Source organism: Manis pentadactyla, chromosome 6 (assembly GCF_030020395.1).
Source record: "Manis pentadactyla isolate mManPen7 chromosome 6, mManPen7.hap1, whole genome shotgun sequence".
NCBI lineage: Eukaryota > Metazoa > Chordata > Mammalia > Pholidota > Manidae > Manis > Manis pentadactyla.
In genome coordinates this window covers 17,864,590-17,889,569 of record NC_080024.1, presented here as the reverse complement: position 1 = coordinate 17,889,569, position 24,980 = coordinate 17,864,590, and the positions used below count along the sequence as shown (strand labels likewise).

The 24,980-nt window shown below is 55.0% G+C and overlaps 2 protein-coding genes across 8 annotated transcripts; both read left to right on the top strand.

The window, feature by feature from the left end:
* Positions 1-249: 249 nt before the first annotated feature.
* SLC11A1 (solute carrier family 11 member 1) lies at positions 250-9,190 on the top strand. 2 transcript variants are annotated; one of them, XM_036915643.2, is made up of 16 exons: positions 262-404; positions 492-605; positions 917-1,050; positions 1,824-1,946; positions 2,262-2,381; positions 3,110-3,216; positions 3,661-3,731; positions 4,058-4,125; positions 4,280-4,435; positions 5,086-5,244; positions 6,518-6,607; positions 6,770-6,889; positions 7,321-7,470; positions 7,910-7,983; positions 8,391-8,544; positions 8,679-9,190. In XM_036915643.2, the coding sequence occupies exons 4-16, from the start codon at positions 1,875-1,877 to the stop codon at positions 8,775-8,777; spliced, it is 1,440 nt and encodes a 479-aa protein (XP_036771538.2). In that variant the 5' UTR covers positions 262-404; positions 492-605; positions 917-1,050; positions 1,824-1,874; the 3' UTR covers positions 8,778-9,190. The 2 variants fall into 2 exon arrangements, with proteins under 2 accessions (XP_036771528.2, XP_036771538.2); XM_036915633.2 differs by lacking the exon at positions 492-605 and having other exon boundaries at positions 250-404.
* A 4,054-nt stretch (positions 9,191-13,244) lies between these two features.
* On the top strand, positions 13,245-18,966 carry CTDSP1 (CTD small phosphatase 1). 6 transcript variants are annotated; one of them, XM_036915657.2, is made up of 7 exons: positions 13,245-13,470; positions 14,877-15,025; positions 15,494-15,598; positions 15,709-15,765; positions 16,340-16,492; positions 16,629-16,814; positions 17,289-18,966. In XM_036915657.2, the coding sequence occupies exons 1-7, from the start codon at positions 13,404-13,406 to the stop codon at positions 17,415-17,417; spliced, it is 846 nt and encodes a 281-aa protein (XP_036771552.1). In that variant the 5' UTR covers positions 13,245-13,403; the 3' UTR covers positions 17,418-18,966. The 6 variants fall into 6 exon arrangements, with proteins under 6 accessions (XP_036771552.1, XP_036771559.1, XP_036771586.1 ...); XM_036915664.2 differs by having other exon boundaries at positions 13,247-13,470; positions 15,497-15,598; XM_036915671.2 differs by having other exon boundaries at positions 13,253-13,470; positions 16,400-16,492.
* Positions 18,967-24,980: the final 6,014 nt, after the last annotated feature.

Below are 24,980 nucleotides of genomic sequence, written 5' to 3'. Positions count from 1 at the left end.
AGGAGAAGGGTCTGTTTGTGTATGGAGTGGGGAGCAGTCATGTGATCTGGACATGAATGCACAAGTGGCAGGGAGTGTCTTGAAGTCAGAGCTAACTTGGGAGGCACAGGATATGGGGCATCTGGAAGGGGCCCAGAGGTGTTATGAGGCTCAGGCCAGAGGGGAACGGAAGTCTGTACTATGGCCACCAGTCCCTTCCGCCAGAACTGGCCACTTCTGCCTTTGAAAAGTGTTTCACAATGCCCTGTGTGTCTGAGAACAGCTGAGATCAGCTGAGGATGGGGAAGAGAGTGTGGGCTTACACACTCACATCCGCCAGCACCCAGAGAGGGAGCATGGGTTAAGGAGTTTCCCAGCAGACCACCACGTGTCGAGAGTGCCTGAACTTGCCATCCTCATGCCAGGTGAGTACCCCCTCCAGGGACCGCCTGAATGGGGAGTGGGAATAGGGAACAGTCAGGGAGGCAAGGGAAGCCCTTGGTCACCCACAGGAGTCCTGGTCTCAACCCAGTTCTGGATGCCAGCCTGGGGTTGGGCCTTCACATCCCCTTGATCTCTGTGTATCGGGAGTTCCTGGAGCTTCCTTGGCTGCAGTAGGAGGAACAGTGAGGCCAAGGGACATATGTGTCTATGTCAGTTTGCCCTCCTAAAGACCACTGTCTCTCTCCACATCCTCTGTGGCAAGAGAGATATGGACTGTGGAATCTCTGAGTTCATAGGAAAGGATAGTAAATCTCTGGAATGTTTGGTTGAGGAGTGGAGGTGATGGACGCAAAGAGGGAGTCAAGGGACCCTATCAGTGGGGCCTTGATTTCTCCACTTTGCCAGGAGGGTGGGGGAGGAGGACAGATGGCTTTCGCTCTGGGCGGTCTGAAAGCAGCAGCACAGTTGCCACGCTTCATGGGGCCCTTTGCAGGTGACCGGGGCCCCCAAAGCCTAAGCAGGTCCAGCTATGGCTCCATCTCCAGCCCACCCAGCCCAGGGCCACAGCAAACACCTCCCAGAACAACCTACCTGAGTGAGAAGGTCCCCATCCCGGACACAAAACCAGTAAGAATGCTGCAAACTTCCTTGGGGGTATTTCAGGACTTACAGGTTCATGTGGGATCTCACAGGCTGCCAGAGGCAAGTCTCTTGGAGACCCTGGCAAGTCCCTTCCAGCTCTGAGCTGCAGAGATGGACTGTGGTACCTGCCTTCTTCCTGCTTCTGTCCCCAGCACTTAGCTGAGGTGCTTATTATTTATCTAAGAATTCTCAAGTGGCTTTCTAAATGAATCTCAGCTTTCCTATAATGAAAGAAGGGCGTGACGAGAGTTTGGGCTCGAGCTTCAAGGATTTGTTGTAGCATTAAAGGAACAGACCCAGACAAGGCCATCAGGAGAAATGAAGGAGATGTAGACTGGTTTCTGGGACTCTGTCACCATGCATTTCCAGAATCTTTAGCAGATCACAGGCTGCCTGGCCAAACTTTGGAATAGGGTGGGGAGACCCTAGATTCAGTGGACTCCGGAGAGGACATCCTGGGTCTGAGAAGGGGCTGGGGGCCCAGAGAGGAGCTGGCAGGAAGGCCTGACCACAACAAAGACCCCTTTCATGCCTGAGGATCTGCTGAGTCAGGGCCTGCACAAGTCAGGTGAGTTAGGTGCAGACCGGTTGCTGAATGTGGCCCATCCCGAAAGTAGACCTGATGTGACTCAGCAAATCCTGCTAGTTCCTCCAACCCCAGGCCCTCCCCAGCCCCTGGGGTGGCAGCTCCAGGAATGAGAATGAGGGCAGGGCTGGCCAGCCCCAGCTGATGACCCCCCCTCCGCTCCCACCCACAGGGCATATTCAGCTTTCGGAAGTTGTGGGCCTTCACCGGGCCTGGCTTTCTCATGAGCATCGCTTTTCTGGACCCAGGAAACATCGAATCAGATCTTCAGGCTGGTGCTGTGGCTGGATTCAAAGTGATTGAGTCGGGCACCATGGGGAGAGAGGGGACCAGGTTAAGTGGGTAGAGACCCCTAGCTTTTCACATTTCCCCAGAGTGGCCTGCATGGCTGGGGTTCCCTGGAGCAGGTGTTAAGTTCAGATGGGCCAAAAAAGGGTCCCCAAGGCAGACCTGACAAAGTGTGGCGTAAATGAGAAGGGGGAAGCTGGTCTTCTCATCAAATCTCCCCAACTCACTCCCCAGGGAGTGTCCTTGGTTAGAGGGTACCTCTGGCTCAAGGGCTATCAGAGACTGGGTCCCCTGGCTAAGGGCTCTCCCTGCCTTCTCACAGCTGCTCTGGGTGTTGCTCTGGGCCACAGTGTTGGGTTTGCTCTGCCAGCGACTTGCTGCCCGGCTGGGTGTGGTGACAGGCAAGGACTTGGGCGAGGTCTGCCATCTCTACTACCCTAAGGTGAGCTTGATGGACCTGGACAGGAAGCATCCCCAGGCCCCAAAACCCAAACAGCCATCTACAGCTTCCATGATCCAATAAATATACCATCTCAAGTGGGGCATCCCAAGTCTGTTGATAGAGAAGATCGAGGCTCAAGTGAATAACACCCAGACTGACAGTGACATTAGAGATGCCTTGCTCATTTTCAGAAGGGGAAATTGAAACCTGGGGAAATGACTTGCCCAAGGTGAAAAACAGGTAGGTATCAGCTTGGGATGGTTATTGGCTGATGTGGACACTGGGGACTTGGCTGTTGTCAGTGTCCAGGCAGGAAAACAGAAATCATGCCATGAGATATTTGAAAGGTATTTAATGCAGGGATGTAATCACAAAGGTGTTGGAAGGAAGGAGGTGTTACCCAACAGTCATCATTCGCTGCCAAGCTTCTGGAGGCACTGCCACCCTTGCCAAAATGGCCACCAGTGCTGCTGGAGTCCAGGTTGTCTGGTGCCCTTGCTAGTGCCACTGCCAGAAACACCACCAGAAGCAAGGGAAAAAATGACCTCTCCCTGACTTTCAATCTCCCTTAACTGTTTCCTAAGAAATCTAACTGGGAAGCCAGCCGGCAAGGCTGTCTTGCAGGCTTCCAGCCCAGCAGTGTAGTGCAGGCCATGCAAAGGTGAGTGAAGGACTAAGATGACAAATAACGGGCCCAGCCTTGATAAAGGGTTATGTCCTTGCCCTAGGTGCCTCGCACTCTCCTCTGGCTGACGATTGAGCTAGCCATTGTGGGCTCGGACATGCAGGAGGTCATCGGCACGGCTATTGCATTCAATCTACTCTCAGCTGGACGGTACTGCCCCAAGGGTCCCCTGCTCTTCAGTCCAGGGCTGGGGACAGCTGCTCCTTCTTCCCCAGGCCTTATACGTCCCTGAGCCCATTTCATTCTGCAGTCGCTCCTGACTCAAAGCTGTTGCCCAATTTGCCAGATGGGGAAGCAGAGACTCAGAAATGCAAAGTGACTCATCTAAAGTTGCACAGACATTGGTCACCTCATAGTCATCAGGAGTGCAGCCCCAGCCCCCCTGACATGCTGGTCCCCTACCCAGCATGGCCCTTCCTAGGGTTCTGTGCTATGTTCCCCTCTCCAGCACACTCCTACTCCCCTCCCCGTTAGCTGTCTGGGGCAACTTGGGTCCCTGCTCCCAGGAGGCCAGATTCCACAGTCTCCAGACCTGAGGATGGGAGTCCAGATCTCTGGACCAAACTGGGCTGACCCCAGGCACTCTCGTTTCAGAATCCCACTCTGGGGTGGCGTCCTCATCACCATCGTGGACACTTTCTTCTTCCTCTTCCTTGATAACTACGGTGGGCTTGCTCCTCATCTCATAGGGAGCTGCAGGGGATGGGTGATGCGGTGGCCACATGGGTTTGGGAGCTGCTATCCTGGAAGGAGGGTTCTGGGCTCCCTTGGGCTGGCTGTGCAGCCTTGAGCAAGTTACTTAGACTTGTCTTTCTTTATCTATAATACGAGGATAATAATAATAGCACAGATGTCATTGGTCTGGGGTGAGGATTCATTGAGGTAATATATGCCAAGCACTTGGCCCAGTGCCTGGAACAAAGTGCTTAAGAAATTGCCTATGTTACAATTTGGGGAGATTTTTGGTTCTGCCCCTTTGCTCTCCCCCTAGGGCTACGGAAGCTGGAAGCTTTTTTTGGATTCCTTATTACCATCATGGCCTTGACCTTCGGCTATGAGGTGGGAAGCCAGACATACTTAAGCTCTCTCGGCAAGAGCCGGAGGGGAGGGGGCAGCGGTCCTTGGCCACGCCCCCTAGAAGCCTGGGTCCGGGTGGAGGGTGTGAAGGGCTGTTCAGGGGTGGGGCGTGACCTGACCAGGCTCCTCCCCACAGTATGTGGTGGCCCGTCCCGCTCAGGGAGCGCTTCTTCGGGACCTATTCCTGCCCTCATGCCTTGGCTGCGGTGAACCTGAGCTGCTGCAGGCGGTGGGCATCGTGGGTGCTATCATCATGCCCCACAACATCTACCTGCACTCAGCCCTGGTCAAGGTGAGCAGAGGGGAGGAGAGGGAAAGATGCCCGCTCCCTTAGTGCCATGCTGGCTCCGCCCCAGGCCTGTAGCCCTGCCCCTTGGGCTCCTGCCTTCATGATTTTAGGCGGGAAGTGAATCAGTCTCTATTCGTCATATAATAATAGAGCATCTATTGTGTGTGGGAGCTGTGGGTCAATGGTAAGAAGACAGACAAGTCCTCTCTTTTCCTAGAGCTTGCATTCTAGTGGGGGAGACAGACCGTGAGCAAGTAAACAAAAAAAGAATTATGACTGTGAAAAGTGCTCTGAGGGAAACAAAACAGAAGTATGATAGAGAATTACTGAGGAGGGGGCTACTCTAGAAAAGACAGTCAGGAAATGCCTTTCTAAGGAGGTGGCCTTTGAGACAGGAAGGATGGGGAGGCAGATAAAGGGGGAAGATAATCCAAGCAAAAGAAATGGCAAGTGTGAAGGCCCTGTGGCAGAAATAAACTGGGCAAACAGCAGGAAGGAGGCTTGGCTGACCAAGGCCTGCCCCGCTGCCATGTATGGCAATTTCTTTACAAATAACTGGGGCTTGGGGGAAACACAGAGAGAGGTGTGATTGGGGAGCATGTTGGAGTGTCTCTGAGGGACTTAGGCTCTTCCCTCCTCTTTGACCTTCATAGTCTCGAGAGATAGATCGCTCTTGTCGGGCTGACATCCGAGAAGCCAACATGTACTTCCTGATTGAGGCCACAATCGCCCTGTCCGTGTCCTTCTTCATCAACCTCTTTGTCATGGCTGTCTTTGGGCAGGCCTTCTACCAGCAAACCAACCAGGATGCGGTGAGGCACACTTCCCCAAGCACCCTGCTTCCCCATACACACACGTCCCACAGGCTGTGCAGGAACTCCAGGCACTGCAACTAAGCCCTTTGAGTTGCACTGAAGACACTAGTAGGGGAGGGATTCTGTGAGCCTGGCCTCTGGCTGGAACCTCCTTCCCAATCCCACTAGGGAGACACAGCTCCCCTGGGAGAGGCTCATAGAGAGTCAACCCACACCATGGGCTGCAAGGCACTGACATTCAAGGGAGGTGACTGGGATGCAGGAGCTGAGTCTTGCAGGACCCAGCATTCCAGCTGCACCCTGAAAAATGGGCAGGGTTTGCCTAGCAAGCTGCAGTGGGGGTGTCCTGGGAAGAGGTGCCTGCTTGAGCACAAGCATGGACTTGGGAAGGTGCAGTCATTTTCTTCTCCGAGTCCTCTCTCCTGATAATCTTCATTAGCAGATCACCTGTCATTCATTCTACAAATATTCATTGGGCATCTGTTATGTATCTGGCAGTGTCCTGCATCTTGGGGATACAGCAATGAAACAAAGACCCTGTCTCTTGCAGGTTAAATTTGGAGGGTGGTAAGCAGACAGGAAACAAATCAACAAATCAATACAAAAAAAGACATGTGAACAACGTTGTTAAGGAAGAAAAGGGAGTGATGAGACAGAATTGGGGGTGTGGTGAGGGAGGGGCTACATTAACCCAGGTAATCAGAAGAGGCCCCTTGGAGGAGGTGTCATTTGACCTGACTCTGAAAGAGGGGCTGGCCCGCTGCTCCCTGGCTCTCCAGGATTTGGGACCTGTGCTTGTCTGTCTTTCTGAGTGGGTCTCTGTCACAAGGCTCTAATAACTGCTGGCCAGTGTTGGGCGCTTGCTGAATGCTGAACACTTTGGGGGAGGATGGGCCAGGCCTCCTGGGACCTGGGCACTGCCACTGCCTTGCTGTGTGACCTTGAAGAGCAGGCCAGTTCCAGAGCTGTGGGAAGTGGGTCTGGGGTAGGGAAGCTTGAATCATTGCCAGCCGGTTGTCTCTGTGGTAATGCCAGCTTTACCAACAGAACCCTGGAAACTAGGTTTTCATGTGAATTCTTCTCAATTTTATATGTTGGCAACAAATTCACATTAAAAGGAAGAAAACTGTTAGCCAAATGTAATAGATTTGGCCTGACTCAGCTCGCAGGCCACCAGTTTTCCATCCCTGGTGTCAAGGCCTGGCGGTCTGATAGTCTGAGACTTGAATGTGCACTTCACATCTCCTTCCTACTCCCTCGCTGCCCGCAGTTCAACGTCTGTGCCAACAGCAGCCTCCACGACTACGCCAAGATCTTCCCGCTAAACAACCTTACAGTGAACGTGGACATTTACCAAGCAGTAAGCGCGAGGCGAGGCAGGGCAGGGCAGGGCAGGGCAGGGCAGGGCAGGGCAAGGCAGGGAAAGGAGTGATCCGACTTGGCTCTCCGCCACGCCCACCTCAGGGGAGGAACCTCGCGGGGAGGGGCGGGGTCATGGGTCTGACCACACCCCGCCCTCCAGGGCGTGATCCTGGGATGCCTGTTTGGCCCCGCTGCTCTCTACATCTGGGCGGTGGGGCTCTTGGCGGCAGGGCAGAGCTCCACGATGACCGGCACCTACGCGGGACAGTTTGTGATGGAGGTGCGGTCTGGGGAGGCGGGTCAGGGAGGGTCAAGGATCCGAGGTTAACAGGCACGCTACGGAGGGCTCAGACGCAGGCCTCCTCCACCCTTAAAGCAGCCCAGAGGGCGCCAGTGTAAGCCCCACTTCGCAGATGAGAAAACAGATTCGGAGAAGTGAGGCGCCTGGCTTGAGGCTGCAGACCCAGGACGAATAGGAGCCTTTTCTCCAAAATTCTGTAATCTTCAGCTTTCAGCTGTGAGAAGGAACCCCCCTAATTTCTCCCGTCCGTCTCCTCTCCCCCAGCTAGGGACAGAGCTGCCCCCATTTAAGAGATAGAAAAACAGAAGGTTCCCCCAGGCGTGAGATGGGCTGAGGGACGACAAGGGGGTTCCTGCTCTGGAATCCCCAGCTCTGCACCCCACCACCAAGGTGCCCACCCCACACCCCAGGGCTTCCTGAAACTGCGGTGGTCACGCTTTGCCCGCGTCCTCCTCACCCGCTCCTGTGCCATCCTGCCCACCGTGCTGGTGGCCGTCTTCAGGAACCTGAAAGACCTGTCGGGCCTCAACGACCTGCTCAATGTGCTGCAGAGCCTACTGGTGAGCCAACAGCCCGTCATCCCTACCTGCTGTGGAACTAAATAGGCACCACAGCAAAACCCCATACTGAGCACTATTCTGGATCCCCTCCCAGGCACTATTCTAAACACATCTTGCCTACAAGCTCACATAATGCCCACAACCCTAGGGGTTGGAATCCCCATTACCCCATTTTTCAGATTGGAAAACTGATGCATGCAGTTAATTGACCAGTAGCGGAGCTGAGATTCAAACTCAGGCAGCTTGGAACAAGAGTCCCCAAACATTTTCTCCTGCTTTGGAGCCCCACAACCTTGGAAGGCATAGAGGTGGAGAAACTGAGGCTCAGAGTGGTTAGGAGGCATGCAGCCAGGCAGATGATGACAGGAGGCCCAGTCCATTCCTCTCTTTACTGTATTCTGAAGGCAGGGCCCTTCAGTCCCATCCTCCCACTTCCCAGCTTCCGTTTGCTGTGCTGCCCATCCTCACGTTCACCAGCATGCCCGCCCTCATGCAGGAGTTTGCCAATGGCCGGTGAGTAGTGCCCATCACAAGCACTAGACTCCCGTTACCACATTTGATCCTCACAACCACCCAGGGGTAAGAATCACCATTTCCCCATTATCCAGGTAAGCTCAAAAAGGTTAAGGAACTTGCCCAAGGTCACATAGCTAGCAAGTTGGGGAGGCAGGACTGGAATTGGGGATGGGGGCTATTGATGGAGCCTGAGCTCCTCAGACTCTGCTCTTGCCCTATCCTGCCAATGTGGAGCCTGGGGGGCCCAGGAGGCAGAAGTGGGCAAGGAGTCTGCTCCAGGTCCCACAACCCAGAGAAGACAGCTTTATGTATTCTCCTCACACACACGCCCCAGCTCCAGGCTGGCTGTGGGCACTGGAGAGGAGATGATGTGGCCAGTCCTGAGTCTCCTTCCTGTCCCCCAGGCTGAGCAAGGGCATCACTTCCTCCATCATGGCGCTCATTTGTGCCATCAACCTCTACTTCGTGATCAGCTACCTACCCAGCCTGCCCCACCCTGCCTACTTCAGCCTTGTAGCCCTGCTGGCTGCAGCCTACCTGAGCCTCACCACCTATCTGGTACTGTAGAGTCAGTGGGTGCCTTGGGGATGGAGGAGGCAAGGAGAAGGGGCAACAGATGGAAGGGGAGGGGTGCACTGGGGCTTCCCCAGAGGTCTTGTTCTGTCCTACACTCATGGCCGCCCCTCCCCCAGGTCTGGACCTGTTTCATCGCCCACGGAGCCACCCTTCTGGTTCACAGCTCCCACCAACACTTCTTGTATGGGCTTTCTGAAGAGGAGCAGAAGGGATAATCTCTAGATGAAGCAGCCTGGCTGGGGGATGGACTGAGTAGGGCAGACTGGCTGCAAACAAGGGGGTGAGAGGGTGGGAAGCACGGAGGCAGCAAGATGGAGAGGGAGTTTTGGAAGCGGAACAACCTGGGTTCCATAGGGACATAGCCTGAACAAGTGATTAGCCTCAGGATCTCAGTATCCTTATCTGTAACACTGGAACACCACCAACCTTGCCATGGATGTGAAGCACTTTAACACACTGCCTGGCACTTGGGACTTAAAAAAAAATCATTCCAAAAGTGTTTATTGAGCACCTATAGGAGTGGTCTGATAGATCAACCCAATTAGGGGCTGGACATAGGCTCTAGATTTGCACTGAAAATAGAGTCTGGTGAATGCTAAATAAATGCTAGTTCACTTCTCCTCCAAAAGGGGTGATGAAAACGGGGAAAACAGGAAATCCCTGGACCATCAAGACGGCCCCCTAACTCAAATATCGGTTCCCTCCTACTCTCACTGGAGTGCCCTCAGCTTTTCTGCTCCACCCGCAACCCATTTTCCAGGTAGTAAAACGGTGACGCGGTTTCCCCCTCTTCAGGCACCAGGTCAAAAGGACCCCAAGAGTCCGTGCCTCGGAGGCCCTATTCATTTGCCATCATTTGCCATGTCCCCAGGGACCAGGCGGCTGGGACTCCTACGCTCCGCGATTCAAGCTCCCTCTGCGCCGACTCCCAGCTTCCCCTAGGGGCCCCGAACGTGGGCACTCACCGCTTCGGCCTCACCCCAGCCGAAGAGGAGGCGGGCACTCGGTGTCGCGCCCTGGGGCCTCGGTATGCGCCTTTGCGTAAAGGGTGGAGGGGGGAACCTGTGTGGGCGGGGAACCCCCTCGGCCGCTGGGAGCGGCCCGGCGCCCCTTCGCCGTGTGCAAGAACTGCACTTTACAGACGCTCCCTGGGCTGTTTCTAGACTCCCCAAGTCCCTCCTCCAGCCTCTTCCTGTCCCTCGGACCCCAGCCCCAGAGCTCTGGAGAGCCCTGGCGAGTAGGGGCCATCAGGTGTAATCCCTGGGTTGAGATTGGAGCGGGCGTAGTGCCTGAAAGCACCCCCAGTTTCCTGGGAATCCAACGGGACAAGCTCCGCTTTCAGATTGGGGCATTTGTTTATGAGAAGAATTTTCTCTTTCTTAAAAGGGCAACAATGCTTGTGGGGCCTTCCAGGAGGGCGGGATTGGATAGGCAGGTATGGCTCAACCAAAGGGGGGAGAACGTACTTGGGCAAGAAGGCCACCCAATCCTTCTCCGCACTTGGCCCTGTAGAATATGGGGGCCGGACGGTGGAGAGAGGCATCTCCCAGACCGTCTCCAGCTTCCTGGAAGTGCCCCCTGCCATACCTCTGCACAACCCCCTCTCTATGCACTAGGCATTAATTGGGTGCCAGCTCTGTGCCAGACGTGGAGAGAGTCAAAGTCCCGAATTAAAGATGTCAGCAATCAAGGAGCTCACACTCCCGTTGGGGGAGACCCCTAAACACATATCAAATCACTGTAAGGCGGGCGTGGGGCCAGAGAAGGTAACTCCTGGACAGGATTTTGAAAGCTGGTCAGGAAAGGTCCGGGGAGCAGTCAAGGGGAATGACCAGGCCAGGAGTGGGGAGAGGGTCCGCGTGTGTCACAGAGACATGCAACCTTGTGCCATCGAGTCATGCAACATAGATGTTGTGGAGCAGGGCAGGGACCCCAGAGGAATGGGCAGGCTGGTCATATGAATTGTTAAGCCTGCGATTCGAATTTGGTAAGGAAGGCGGGGAGGGGAGGGTGCCAAAGGACCAGCTAAGGACCTACCCTAGGCTTGGGCTACAGATTAGCAATGAGGTAAGGCCAAGGTCAATCATTTCGGGGCAGGGAGGCCCCTACAAGGGCTGCCCCCACTCCCATAGCGTCTCTCCTCCCAGTCCCCAGGCTCAGATCTAACTGGAGCAGTGGGGAGTGCCCTGGCACCTTGTTTCTCTCCAGGAGCCTGCCCAGAATGCCCAGCCTGCCTTCCTACCCCAACTCCCCTGGGTTGGGCTCTAACCAACCCCATTTGGCAGATGGGGAAGCAGAGGCGCTGGATAGAGAAGACACTTGCGCACAGTTGCCAGACTGAGAGTCCTGATGTTTCTGGACTCACCACCTGACCCACTACTTTATTCTTCCTGGGGTGCAAACACATGAAACAGATAAAAATTGTGGGTAAGGTACCCCCACCCCGGAAACTGCTGGGGTGGGGTGGGCAGAGGGATAGCAACTGCCCCTCCGCACCCCCACCCCACCCCACAGGAGGAAACCCAAAGAACCCGCCCCACCCTACTAGCACCAGCTCCTCCATCCCCAGGCTCTCGACCCTGCACTGCAGGGGGCTTCCTGACTCCCCTTAACCACTCCACCCCTACCCCTCGGCGTGCCTGGGGTCCGGGAGGAGAGACGGTCTCCCAGAGGAAGAGGCCCACACCAGCTAGAGGGGCGATGAGGGAGCGATAGAGGAGGCAATGGCGCTGTGTGGTGGCGGAAGGTAGGGGGATAGCAAGGGTCCGGGGCGTCCCAGAATCAGCTACCGTGCCCCTCGTGGGGACAGCCGGCCAGGTTCCAGCGTTCAGACAGGGAGAAACGGAAAGACAGAGAGACCAGCCGTCCAGCTCAGGCCTGTGGCAAGGCCAGGGCTTCAGTCAGTCCTCCGCCACATGTTTCCTTCTGGGATCCGTGCGGGCCGGGCCTCGGGAGGTAAAGCTGACACCCCGCCCAGGGCTGGAATCCCGCCTCTGCCCTCGCCGGAAGGCAGGGTTAAGTAGTTTCATATCTAGCGGCTGTTTCTTTATCTGTAAAATGGGGTAAAAAAGGGGTCGTTCTGCGAAGAAGATGGGATTAGGCGGCGCTGCCAGGGCAAGACCCGGACGAAGCACTCGTTACACGTTGGCGATTATTAGGATTAAATACAATGATGGAGGACTGCGGGCGCCGTAAGAGCTGGAGGAGGACTCCGGTGTCCAGCCTGGGGTGGGAGGGGTGCACAGCCCCGGACCCCCTCCTTTCGCCCACGTCGCAGGCAAGGCCCGGAGCTGGCGCGCCCACGCGTCGGCACCGCGCTCCTGCCGCTCCCCCCTCTTCCCTTACCCCGCGCGAGGCCGCCTCCCCCCGCCGCCGCGCCCGGAGGACGTGAGGCGGGCTCGCACCCGAGGGCTGGACGGGACAGGACGCGCCCGCCCCGCCCTGCTGCCGAGGCCCGGGGGGAAGGAAGTGCTGAGGCTTGTTTGTCAAGGCTTGGCGTTACTATTTTTTAAACTGTGAACACAAAATGGTAACGACAGATGGAAGGAACTCAATAAACGGGGTTGGGGGGGAACCTGCAGACCTCACGGTGCATATAACCCCGAAGTTTCCCTCGTGAAGAACCCGCGTGGAAACGTGGACCCCCCTCCAAACGGTGTGTCTGCACAGACCCGAGTGGAACGGGTATTTAATAGTCTCCGAACAGCTGATGTCTGGTCCTCACAGTCGGCCACTGTGCCCGCAGTGATTGGGCGCCCACTCTGCAGACACTGCCTGACCCCCACCTTCAGTAATCAGAGCGGCCGGCGGGGACACAGAGGAGGGGACCTAGAAAGCCTTCTTGGTGAAGGTGGCATTCATCGAGGTCGACCGGGTTTGTATCCGAGAAGCGAGAGGAAGTGTGTTCCAGGCAGAAGGAACAGCTAGGATAACGGTCCTGTGGCTTCGAGACGCGAGACGCTGGGTGCCTGGCCAACCGCGTGGGGTAGTTGGAAAAGTAGGCAGGGGGCATCCGGGCAGGGAGTTTGAATTTTCACATCCTACAGACTCAGGTCACCTGGGCCCAAGGCTGCAGTGGGTGGTGACAGTCACAGTTGGATCTAGAGCATGATTATGTAGATCTACACAACCATTTGGGGAATAGCGAAGAGCCTTCTCTCGCCCATTACTAACTGCGAGGTGGCCCCTGCGACCATCGGAAACAAGACCCACCCATTTAGCAGAACAGACATCATTATTCCCATTTCCCAATAAGAAAACCAAGAAGCTGCCAGTATCCAGGTCTCTTGTAAAGCGCAAAAGTGGGTCCGCGCAGCCTCCCTGGTGTGGGCGCTCCCGCCGGGCTGGGAGGGCCCCGGCCCCCGAGGCTCCGCGGTCTGGAACCGTGGGCCGGGTCTAGGGCCTGCCACGCAGCCTCAAAGGCTCGGCCCGGCGGGCGGGCGGCAGGAAGAGAGGCGGCGCCCCCTGGAGCTCGCAGGGACCGGGGCTGGGCCCGCCTCCCTGCCAGGCAAGCAGCGCCAGCCCCAGAAGTGGTGAAAGCCGCGGCCGAGTCCAGGTCACGCCGAAGCCGTTGCCCTTTTAAGGGGGAGCCTTGAAACGGCGCCCGGGTTCCATGTTTGCATCCGCCTCGCGGGGAGGAAACTCCATGTTGTAACAAAGTTTCCTCCGCGCCCCCTCCCTCCCCCTCCCCCTTAGAGTCTGGCTCCCCACCCCTCCAAAGCTCGCGGGGATCCCTCCCTCCCACCCCTCCCCTCCCCCCCGCGCCCCGATTCCGGCCCGAGCCGGGGGGGAGGCCGGGCGCTCGGGCCAGAGTCCGGCCGGAGCGCAGCGCGCCCGGCCCCATGGACAGCTCGGCCGTCATTACTCAGATCTGCAAGGAGGAGGCGCGGGGCCCGCTACGGGGCAAAGGTACTGGGGCTGCACGCGAGGGGCCCCAGCCCGGGAGCTGCCGGAGGGGAGGAGGAGGGGGCCGGGACCTTCCCCAGGCAGCAGCAGTCACCGCCTGAGGAGCTCGCCTCGGCGGAGCCCGAAGCTCCCAACCGAAGAGTGAGCGGGCAGAGTTTTGAACTTGCGGAGGTTCAGAGGAGCGGGGCGGGGCCTGGCGCTTCGGGGACACTCCGGAGAACGCGAGGTGGGGAAACTGAGGCAGGGGACGAGAGGGGACTCCTTTCGGGTTTCTGGGGCTAGAAGTGCGCTTTGCCCGAGAGTCGCCCCCTCCCCCCCTTTGGCGCCAACCGGACTGGGAAATGGGGGTGTTGAAGAGGGAGTCTTCAAGCCACCCGCAGAGACTCCGCCCTCCACCCCTCTGGGCCGCAGTCCTGTAGGGTCGCGGGACGGGGCGCCGAGGTGAGAGCAGGCTGGGGAGCGGTGGAAAGATCTTCCGCCAACAGAGCCACAGTCCCCACCAACTTCCGCGTCACTCGTGGAGGTGCCGAGCCCCTCAGAGGCACAGAGACGGTTAACCGCTTCTAAGGGTCTCCAGCGCGCTCGCGGGGAGCCCCGTGCGTCTGGCCGGGCACACGGCGTCCCGGCTGCAGGCCTGTGGGTGCCGGGCCTGTGCACCTATGCACCGACCAGGGGAGCCTCGCCACCCGCCTTGACCGGGCGCCTGGAACCCGGCGGGTTGGGCTGCGGGTCTGCCCCTCCCTGTCCCGGTGTTGACCTCAGAAGCTAGAAGTCGCTCGGGATCTGCCCACCTCTGGCCTGGGCCCAGCTCTGCCCGAGACTGGGGGGCCGGGTGGAGGGTGGGCCTGTCAATCTGTCCGCGGGTGCCCAGCTCTAGGTTGGAGGTCTGGGCGGGGTTAGGGGGCGGAGGGGCGGGGCCAGCAGATGGCCTCGGGACACTGGCTCCTAGCCCCCCACCCACCCACGCTTGCCTCTGGGCCCAGCCTTATGAAGCACTTTGGACCCTTGGGAGCAAAGAGGATGGAAGGAGGGCAGGAGTAGAGGATAGGGTCCCAGGCCCCAGCCCTCCTTGGCAGGGGCTGGACTGAGCAGTAGGTGCTCAGGTAAGGTGGGGGTCAAGAGGCACCACAGTGAGGCCGATCCCGCAGTAGTGACAAAGGCTGTGAGGAAAAGAGAAGGCACTCTCTATAGGCCCCTTCCAGCCAGCCCACTCTCAAAGGTGGACACCTTTCCCTGTACTAGGAGGACTTGTGGGTAAGCAGAGAGATGGCCTGGAGCCATGTTAGTGTGTCTTCCTCAATGAAGGGTGCAAAGCCAGACCCTCTCAACCCAGGGGTTCGCACCTGGACACATGTGGATGCCTCTGAAGGCCAGCGTGCGAGCCCCCACCTTTGGCCTTCCTGCTTCAGGTGACCAGAAGTCAGTAACTTCTCATAAGCCCCGGAGCCGGGGCATCCTCCACTCACTTTTCTGCTGTGTCTGCCGTGATGATGGGGAGGCCGTGCCTGCCCACAGTGGGGCTCCCCTGCTTGTGGAGGAGAATGGTGCTGTCCCCAAGGTATGTGGAAGCCAGGTGAGGGCTGCAAGGGCACTGGGCTCAGCCTAGAGGTTTCGCAGAAAGGGCTCTCAAGACCCACCTGCAGGCCTTGGAATGTGTGGAGAAGGGTGGGTGGAGCCCGCTTTCCAAGCCCTCCACCTTGCTTCCCAGGCCTTCCCAGCCCTAAAGACTTTCTAAGACTGCCACCCAAGGAAGGGCCCCTCAGCCAAGGAGATTCTCCGTTCTCCCTTCCTAGGTAGAAGCTTTTCTCTACCTTAGTTTCTTTTCCAGGTGGTGCAGTGAGGCACAGAGCCAGGCAGCCAGCCCCAGGCCCCAGAGTTGGCAGGGGCAAAGCTGGGAAGGAGATGGTCTATCCCCACCATCCCAGAGCCTCCCCATGTAGAGGGCTGGGGGGAGGGAAGACCCATGTGGGAGAAATGACTGGGACTTGAGAGAAGTGCCCACAGCCAGCGCTGCCCATCCCCTCAGCAGACTCCAGTCCAGTACCTGCTCCCCGAGGTCAAGGCCCAGGACTCGGACAAGATCTGCGTGGTCATCGACCTGGACGAGACCTTGGTGCACAGCTCCTTCAAGGTGGGGGCAGCTGGCTAGGGCACTGGCCAGCGTCTCTGAGGGGACCTGCCCTGGCCTGGGGGGATGGTCTCTGAGGGCCCCGCCCCAGCAGCTCCTTTTCCCCCCCACAGCCAGTGAACAACGCCGACTTCATCATCCCTGTGGAGATTGATGGGGTGGTCCACCAGGTGAGGGACTGGGTATGGGGGGAGGCAGTGGGCTTGGCATCTGCCTTCCAGACCCCAGGTTCCTACAGTCCTGAGAGCTCCCAAATGGGACTTTGATAGATGTGGATGTCAAAGGCCCAGAGAGAGGGTGAGACTTGCCCAAAGTCACACAGACCCTCAGGGGGTACTTGGCCTGACTTCCAAGCCTTCAGGGAGAGGGTTTCCTCCTCAGCAACCTCCTTGCCCCACCCTGCCCGGGACCCAGTTCAAGTAATTCAGGATAGGTTGTATGCTGTCCAGCCTGTTCTCCATTACTTGGCTCGGGGGCCGGTGCCCTGCAGCCTGGGGGTAAGGAGGCTGCTCCCAGGCCTCTGTACGTTTGGCTGAGGCCATAGTCGGGGAAAGAACTGGGAAGTAGTGGTTGTCCATGAGGTAGGGCCCAAGCCAGGAGCCAGAGGTTCATTTTGATCCTCTCCTAGGAGGATGGGTGGTTTCCCCAGTGGCAGTTGGGGTGGCTGGTGAATAAGAGCCCACAGGCTCTGGGCCTGGCCTTCCTTCCTGTACTCCTCTGCCTCCTCCACTGGCTCCCTCCCAGCCCTCAGATGCCCCATCCTGGCCTGAGGGCCAGCAGTCCCCTCACTGGCCCACCTCCCAGGTCTACGTGCTGAAGCGGCCCCATGTGGATGAGTTCCTGCAGCGAATGGGCGAGCTTTTCGAGTGTGTGCTGTTCACCGCCAGCCTCGCCAAGGTGAGACCTCACCCTCCACAGGACTCAAAAGGCAGCCCCGCCTCCCATCCGTCTCCAGCTTGCAGCTGGATGGACCTCTGAGCAGTGATCTCTGGGGCACCTTTGACCCCCAGATGACCCACCTCCCATCCCCCAGTATGCAGACCCAGTGGCTGACCTTCTGGACAAGTGGGGGGCCTTCCGGGCACGTCTGTTCCGGGAGTCGTGTGTCTTCCACCGGGGGAACTACGTGAAGGACCTGAGCCGTCTGGGCAGAGACCTTCGGCGGGTGCTCATTCTGGATAACTCGCCAGCCTCCTATGTCTTCCATCCGGACAATGCTGTGAGTGCCAGCGGGACTGGGATAGGGGGCTGAGACCAAGAAAAGGGACAGTGCATGCAGGGGGCCTTGGCTTTGCTGCCCCCAGAAGTCTGTTCCACTGGTGTATAGACGGTGCCCACCATGAGCTGGGGTCCTTGCTGGGCACTGGAGCAGTTTCAATTTTTCAAACTGCCAGTTGTGACCTATCAGCAGCTCACAGAAATAATTTAGTGGGTCCTAGTCAGGATTTTTGAAAAAATGAAACAATAGAAAATATCAGAGTGTTTTGCACACAGTAAGGTTAAGTATTTTCTAAGACTCTTACTGTATGTTTATTAATGTGATTTAGTGGGAGTTGCTGTCAGAAATGTTTGAAAACTGTGGGTAAGGGGCTTCCAGGAGGTGGCCCACCGAGCAGTGGGTGCTCAGGGCTGGTCTGCACCTCTGTGCCCAGGGCCACCTGCCCCCCTCACCACCCTAAACCCATCTGCCCAGGTACCAGTGGCCTCGTGGTTTGACAACATGGGTGACACAGAGCTCCACGACCTCCTGCCCTTCTTCGAGCAGCTCAGCCGAGTGGATGATGTGTACTCAGTGCTCAGGCAGCCACGGCCTGGCAGCTAGTGAGGCGCCCTGGGGCCAGGACCTGCCCCTGACCAGTGCCTGCACCCTTCACACGGACTCTTCCTTAAGAAAACGCAGCGCCAGGGGAAGTAGGCATCTCCCCCTGAAGCCTGGCCAGGCTGCAAAGGGGGCAGCAGGCCACACCCAGGGTGATGAGCCCTGGGTCCCTCAGTCAGTGCCTTACAACCTCTTCCTCCTTCTTGGGGGACCTGTGGGGCCCTATGTGCTGCTCCCCCTTTCTGTTTCCTTCTGTGCTGCCATGTTTCTCTGCTGCCAAATTGGGCCTCTTAGCCTGTTCCAGTTCTACTTGGGGGAGGGGCAGGGTTTCTGCCGCCCCATGCCTTGGGCCCCCAGCCTGGGAACAGTGGACACCAAGTGCCTTGCATAGAGCCCTTTCCCCTGCCCTGTTTTCCCAGGGGAGCAATCAGGTTAGCTCTTGCCTGGAACAGTCTCCTGGCTGCTCCAATCTAGGCTGGCAGGGCAGGAACCAGTCTCCCCCTCTTCTCCCTTGGGACTGATTAAGCCCCCACCAAACTCTGCCTAGGAGGTCAGAAGATCTGTTACCGCTTGAGAAGGGAGTAGGGGATCTGGCCTTCAGGACCCTAAAGCCCAGCCTCTCTGGGCTCAGCAGTAGCTGAGGGCTACTCCCCACATCACCTAAGTCCTGATCCCCTCATATCTACCTTGACCACCCCCAAGGCCCTGGGGCTTGGCTCCCCCAGCTCCAAGTGTAGGGGCACAGGCAGGACCCCTTTGTGGTGCCATATAAATATGTATATGTGTATATAGAATTTCAGGGGAAGGGTAGAGGAAAGAGTGGAGGTAGAAACACCCCTCCCTCACCCTTTTCCTGGGCCCATGAATTGGGGGGAGGGAGGGAAAGGATTTTTACATTTTTTAAATCACTATTTTCTGAGTGAACAAGCTGGGCCAAAGGGCCCTAGGCCCTGTTCTCTGTCCCTCACACCCTCTTTGCTCCCATCATTCATTCAAAACACATTCATTGAGCACCTTCTCTGTGCCCAGCACTGTGCTAGGCCCACCAAGCTGAGTGTATGTGGGGGTCTCTACACCACCTAATCAGTGTCTCCCCTACCCACCCCATACTTCACTAGTGCCTTTAGGGGATCTGTAGGAGGTGGGATTCTTCTTGGAGGGGTTTGGGGGTCTCCAGGAAGCCTGGCCAAGCTGTGCCCCCTCCCCTGTGCCAACCCACCCCCTGCAACCCTCCGCGTCGCCCCTTGCTGGCTGGGGCAGCTCCCAGTACATCCTGCCTTCCAGCTCTGACTCCTCTATCTGGAACCCCTTCCCCACACTGAGTCTGAAGGTCCAGGCCTTGGAAACTCCCCAGGACCTGATGGTTAAGGGGACCTATATATCAGTGCCAAGGGGATGTCAAGTGGAGACGTCATTACCCCTCCCCCCAGTTCTCTGACGGTGGGAGGGAGGACAAGGTTGGCCTGGACTGGGTGACCTTGCCATTGAAGTGCCTTCTCTGTGATGGAGAGCCCCACAGCCTGATGGGAACTAAAAGCCAGACCGCCCCCCCCACCCTGCCTCTGTGGTTATTGGGAAATGATTATGTGCTCTGTGTGCCCCTCTTAAGCAAACCTTTTGGAGGGAGGGGTGATAGTGGAGTGGTTGCCCCAGGCTGGCTGGGGCTTGAAGTGTGAAAGGGCTAGGTTAGGGCACAGCCTTGAGCGGATTTGAGTGCATTGGGCTATACTATTCAATTATTTTATCTCTTAGCCTCAGTTACCTGATCTGCAAAATACAGACGTGCCCTCTACAGAATTTATTAAATGCCTGCACGGGGAGAACTAAGTAATTTTAGCTTTAAAGCCAAACCAAGAAAGAAAGGCATCCCTAGGGCAGGCCCCTGGAAGCTATTTGGAGACGGGAGGGGTGCGGTCTGCCCTGGAGAGGAGGAAGGGGCTTAGGAGGCCCCAGGGGAGGTGTGGAGCGGGGCGAGGTCCTGGGAAGCCAAGATCAGCTTCAAACAGAACTTTGGAGGCTGACGTGGGCCGCTAGGTGTCGCAGGCAGGCGGGGGCGCCAGGGTCTCTTGAGGAGACTGGGTGGAGACGGGCGCTCGGTGCAGCTCACCTGCGCGCCCCCTTTACGCACCCCCCGCGGCCTCTTGGCCGCACCCTTCACGAACCTCCGGCCCACTTCCTGCCTCCCCCTCTCCGGCCCTGGCAGCACTTCCTTTGCAACACCGGGCAGTCCCAGGCCCTGGCAGGAAGTGCCCTCCCGCCTTCCCCGACCCGCTCTCCTGTTTCCCCGGAGGCCGCTAGAGGCCTCGCGGACCTCGCGGACGCCAGGCCTCCCCGGCCGGCCCCCTCCCCCAGCCCGAGAGCGTCAGCACCGTTCACCCTTCTGCGGGAGCGGGCAGCCTTTCCTCCCATGCTCCCTCCGGGCTGGGGCAGAAGGGGCGGGAATTGCCCCTCCCAAAGGTTGATCCCTGCCCACCAAGCTCCATCTCGCCACCCTTCCCACCCTCTTCCCCTTGCCTTGTGATCCAGTCTCCCGGTGCCCCAGGTGCTGCTATGCCCCCAAAGTCTGAGAGGGACCTGCCACGGTGTGATAGCCGCACTCCCGGACTGCGTTTCCCTGGTAGAAAGGATCCAGGCAACACCGCTCTGGGAAGAGAAGCCTTCAGTGTCCTCCCTCAGCTGAAGCCCTAGATCCTTCAGCAGGGCAGTACCCACCAGCCCTCCCTCCCTCCCTCCCACTCCGTCAGGGCCCTGCTGGATTTCCTGCTCGCCATGCAAACACCGGTTCTCCCAGATTTGCATCCCAGAGGCACCGACAGGCCTGGAAGTCACCAGGGCTCCCAACTTTGAAGGAGACCACAGTCTTTCCCCACCACTGCTACCCACACATTCTTCACCCACAGAGTTCAGCCCAACCACATGTATTAGCCAGGCACATTGCCAGGACCCAGGGACCCACCATGAGTAGGCGATTCTCTTCTCTCAAGGAACTCACACCCTAGTGCGGAGAAAGACACCTGAACAGATTATTTCAAACCTGAAAGCTGCCAGTGTAGTGCAACAGAGAGCATGGGAAGCAGGGAGCATCCGCAGACTCCTCACCCCACCTGGACTGGCTTTGGAGGCCTCTGGAAATACTTCCTGCAGGGCTGGGGTTCAGAGGACTTTGGGAAGGAGTGATTCAGGTGAAGGTAGGAGGTGCACCAGGAAAGGAAGACAAAGCGTCAGGGGCTAGCCACAGTTGGGAGTGCAGGAAATGGCCGTTTTGAAATTGCATGCAAGTGGGGAAAGGATGGGAAATGATGCTACAGAAACCAAGAGGGGCCAGATAATGCAGATCAATAGGCAGTTCAAGGGAGTGGCCTTTTTCTTGTAGATAGTGGGTGCCATTGAGGGACACAGGGCAAGAGAGGTGTGTTCTCAAACCTGGCAGAGAGCTTTGGAACCTAATCAGGGGTATGGGAACTGGCCCCTATGTGGCCTCTCCGTGGTCCTGCAGGTGAAGGCTAAAGACCTGAACTGGGGCAGAGGCAGAGCGGAGAGAAGGAGAAAGGATGGACAGGGGAGAGGAGATAACCTTGGCAGGAAGCTGTGGCTGGTTAGTTGGTGACACGGAATAGGTTAGGGGTGCAGGAGAAGGAAGAAGCCTTTGAAAATGTCAGCTGTGAAAATGTCTCTAACCAGTCCTGGATAGATGGGGCAGATATTCACTATTTGCTTGTTAAACACATGGCACGCACACACACAGCAGAGTGCAAGGGAACAATCACCTGATAACAACATGCAGAAGTGATGACAATCTCTTTGAGAGTGGTTAGACAATATATATCACAATAATTTTTTAAATGTAGACACCATTTGTCCCAGCAATTCCACTTACAGGGATTTATGCTGTAGACAAAATGTATATATGAATAATCTTGTATGTATAAGGGTATTGAGTGCATCCTTGTTTGCAATAACAAAACACTTGAACTAACCTAAGTGTTCACCAGCCAGCACCTGGTCAAATAAATGTTGCTGTATCTATAACAGAATATCATGCAGTCATGAAAAACAATTAGGTGGAACAATCCAAGCAGATACAGAGTGATCTCCAAAACACATTGGGAAATGAAACAAAGCAAGATTCCTAGCAATGCTGATGGTGTATTCTCACTAAGGAGAAATATAAAAGCACACAAATGTACATATATACTTTCTTATACTCCAATAGGGTACACAAGAAATAGGAATTGTGGTTAATCCCAGGGAGCCAGGGCTAGGGGACAGGGTAGGAGTCATGGAGGATGAGAGGGACACTTTGTTTTCTAGAGAAACAATTTTTTTAATTGAAGTATCATTGATATGCAATCTTATATTGGTTTCACGTATGTATACAGCACAGTAGTTCAGCACTTACCCAGATTATTAAAATCCCACCCCCACTAATGCAGTTACTATCTATCAACATAGGAAGATGTTACAGAATCATGGGCTATATTCTCTGTGCTGTACTACTAACTCCGTGACCAACTGGAGGGACACATTTTACTATTCATAGGTTTGCATTTTGAAATATTTTGCCAGGTACATTTATTTTTTTAAATAAAAATCAATTTAAAATGAAAAACAGCATCCTAAATATCAAAGTAGATATTTAGAAAGCATAAATTCCATTTCTTTCCTTCATTCATTACATGCCTACTATGGAGGGTGCAGCAGTGAGAAAAATATGTTAAAACAGTAATTACAAAATGAATATTACAAGAGGAGAAGCAGAAAGTGGCAAACAAATGGAAAATGTTGGGCTTCCAATACCAAACCATTGCCCCAAGGTGACATCTAATTGCAAAGGGGGAATGTGCCTTGACAGTGGGGATATCTGGCAGTCACCACAGTAACCAAAAGGTCAGGCTTCACATCATTCATGCTAGGACAACTTGACATTATGTACTTCCTGATGTCGTGCAATGTGAAGTACCAGCAACACCTTTGCCCATGCTACTCAAAGTGTGGTCCATGGACTGGCATATCAGCAGCATCTGAGAGCTTGTTAGTAATGCAGTCTCAGACCTCACCCTAGACACACTGAATCAGAATCTGCACTTTAAATAGATTCCCAGGTGATTCTTACAATATTAGTTTGAGAAGTGCTGACCCTTTTTTCAAGTACTCTTGAAAAGAAGTGTTTAAGAGGAACCTAACCCAGACTTTAGATGTACTTTTGGTTTGTAGGAAATATTGGAGGAAGAGGAACAAATTAAATGATACACAAAGACTCTGACAACATTCTACAAGACAACTGTCCTTCATTCAGGTAAGTTGGTATCATTAGAAAAAAAGGCAGGCAACTGTTTTAAGTTTTACAAAATGCTGAATAGACATAACATTCAAAAGAAATGCATGACCTTCATTTGATCATGAGTCAATAAAACCAGCTGTTAAAGTCCTGGAGGGGATGATTGGAGAAATTTGACTATGGACTGGATAGAAATGATATTAAAAATAATTGTTCAGATTCTCAGATGTGCAGATTGGAGAATGTCCTCAGTCTTAGGAGATGTGTGATAAAGCAGCATCATGATATTTGAAATTTAGTTCCAAATATATATATGGTTAATTCTTGAGTCCATGAGTGTTTTTATTATACTATTGTACTATTATTAATACTTTTATATGTGTTTGGCACTTATCCTAATAAATTGGAAATAATTTTTTATTATTTATTTCCTTAATTTATTAATTTATTTTACACTTTGCCAGCACACTTCTCTTTTTCTTTTTTTTTCTTTTTTTGGTCAGCAAGGGGATAAGCTCAGCCCCTCTATATTCTATTAAGGTTTTAAGAAATTAATTTAAAATTTTTTATATTGAGATACATACAATGAAATGCACAAATCTTAGTGCACAGCTTGATGAATTCTGACATGTAACCATTGCCCAGATCCAGATAATCAAATAATCTTCAAAATAATTTTTTAAAACATATGTTTGCCGAAAACATCCCAAGGCCAAATTAAAAGGCTAGCAACGAACTGGAGAGTACACCATAATGACAGGCAGGTTACCAACCTTAATACAGTTAACAGATAAACAACTCAACAAATTAATTAAAAAGTCACAGAGAAGATGTAGCCAAGAAACATTTTTAAATGGTTAGCCCAGTGGTCATCAAAATAACATAAACCAACATGATGACTATTCTCTTTTTGTCAATCAAACTGACAGAGGTTTTCTTAAAAGCTGGAGCCCAGTGCTGGGGAGAATATGGGAAAACAGTACTTTTCTGCACTGCAGGTACATATAAATAAAAAAGATTGTACAGTAATGGGACTTTCTTGGAAGGCGATTGGCCTGGTCACATCTTTGACCCAGCAATCTTACTTTTCTGGGCTTATCCCAACAAAAGAATAATGGATGCAATCTAATGGCAGAGATGGAGCAATAAGAGGAAGCACCGCAGCATTCTTTGTAGCATCAAATAAGTGAATGAATGTGGAAGTCCAATAATGAGCAATTGGTTTTATAAACTATGCTATCTACCTAATGGATTACCATGAGACAATTAAAAAGTAGTTGTAAAGTAACATATAATGTGTGGAACTAAAAAGTATCTGTCCATGTGTGAGTGTGTGTGTGTGTGTGTGTGTGTAGATGTAGATATTATGTACATATAGTACATGCACAGAGTTATAGGAGTTATAGATGAGTTTTTGGGGGTTCTTTTTTTTTTTTCCTGTTTGAGTGAATATAGACTCCTTTCATTCTCAAAAGAAGGCTTTTTTTTCAAATCATACCTGCAGTGTGATTACACATCTTACCAGACTGTGCACGAGCACGCTCCCACACGCACCCCCAGGCACCCACATGCGCGTGTGCACACACACACGGAATCTGGTCTCCACAACTCGGGAAAGTGTGGTCATGAGGAGGGGCTGCCCTCGCCCAACCCACTTCATCTCACCTGCCAGAAGACCATGGGTCAAAAGTGAGAGGAAAATTCTTCAGTGGTGGGGGTGGGAGGCAGCCGCCCACGGTGCAGTGTGCAGGCCAAGCTGACTTCGAGGCAGAGACCCGCATCTGAGAGGGCTGTGCTCCTTTCAAGCCCTAATGAGATGGGGCCCCCTAGGAACAGGGGTCGGTGACTGAAGCCTCGGCTTCTGGGAGAGTGGCAGAGCAGAGTCCAAAGGCACTGGTTTATGGCAGCTCATAAAAACTCCAGGTGCAGCAGTGCCCCTGAAGTGGGGGGACAGAAAGAGCATTTGTGTCCCCTCTGAACCAGCATCCTGTTGGGCAGGAGAGACCCCTAGGGATACCATACCAGGGTCCCATTTGTCCTGGAGGGGGCCCCAAGTGTGAACCCCTGGCCCTGCATCCCTGGTGCTGGACTCACCTGCCCCACGAGCCATTGCCCACTGGAAAGGAGGTAGGACTGATAAGCCTCCTCCCCTGGGTTGGTAGGCGCCCCTACCTCTGCTGGCTGGTGCTGTGCCCCTGCAGTGAGGGCCCAGGGTCCGGGCAGAAGCACACCCCATCCTGGGAGCTTGCTCTGGAGCCAAGGGCGGGGCATGTTGGCTCTGGCTGTCA

Coding starts and splice junctions, on each gene's coding strand:
- SLC11A1 (XM_036915633.2), top strand. Junction 1,051..1,823: donor CCATCCCGGACACAAAACCA/GTAAGAATGCTG, acceptor TCCCACCCACAG/GGCATATTCAGCTTTCGGAA. Junction 4,126..4,279: donor CCTTGACCTTCGGCTATGAG/GTGGGAAGCCAG, acceptor TCCTCCCCACAG/TATGTGGTGGCCCGTCCCGC.
- CTDSP1 (XM_036915657.2), top strand. CDS start 13,404: ATGGACAGCTCGGCCGTCATTACTCAGATCTGCAAGGAGGAGGCGCGG. Junction 15,599..15,708: donor TGGTGCACAGCTCCTTCAAG/GTGGGGGCAGCT, acceptor TCCCCCCCACAG/CCAGTGAACAACGCCGACTT. Junction 16,815..17,288: donor TCTTCCATCCGGACAATGCT/GTGAGTGCCAGC, acceptor CCATCTGCCCAG/GTACCAGTGGCCTCGTGGTT.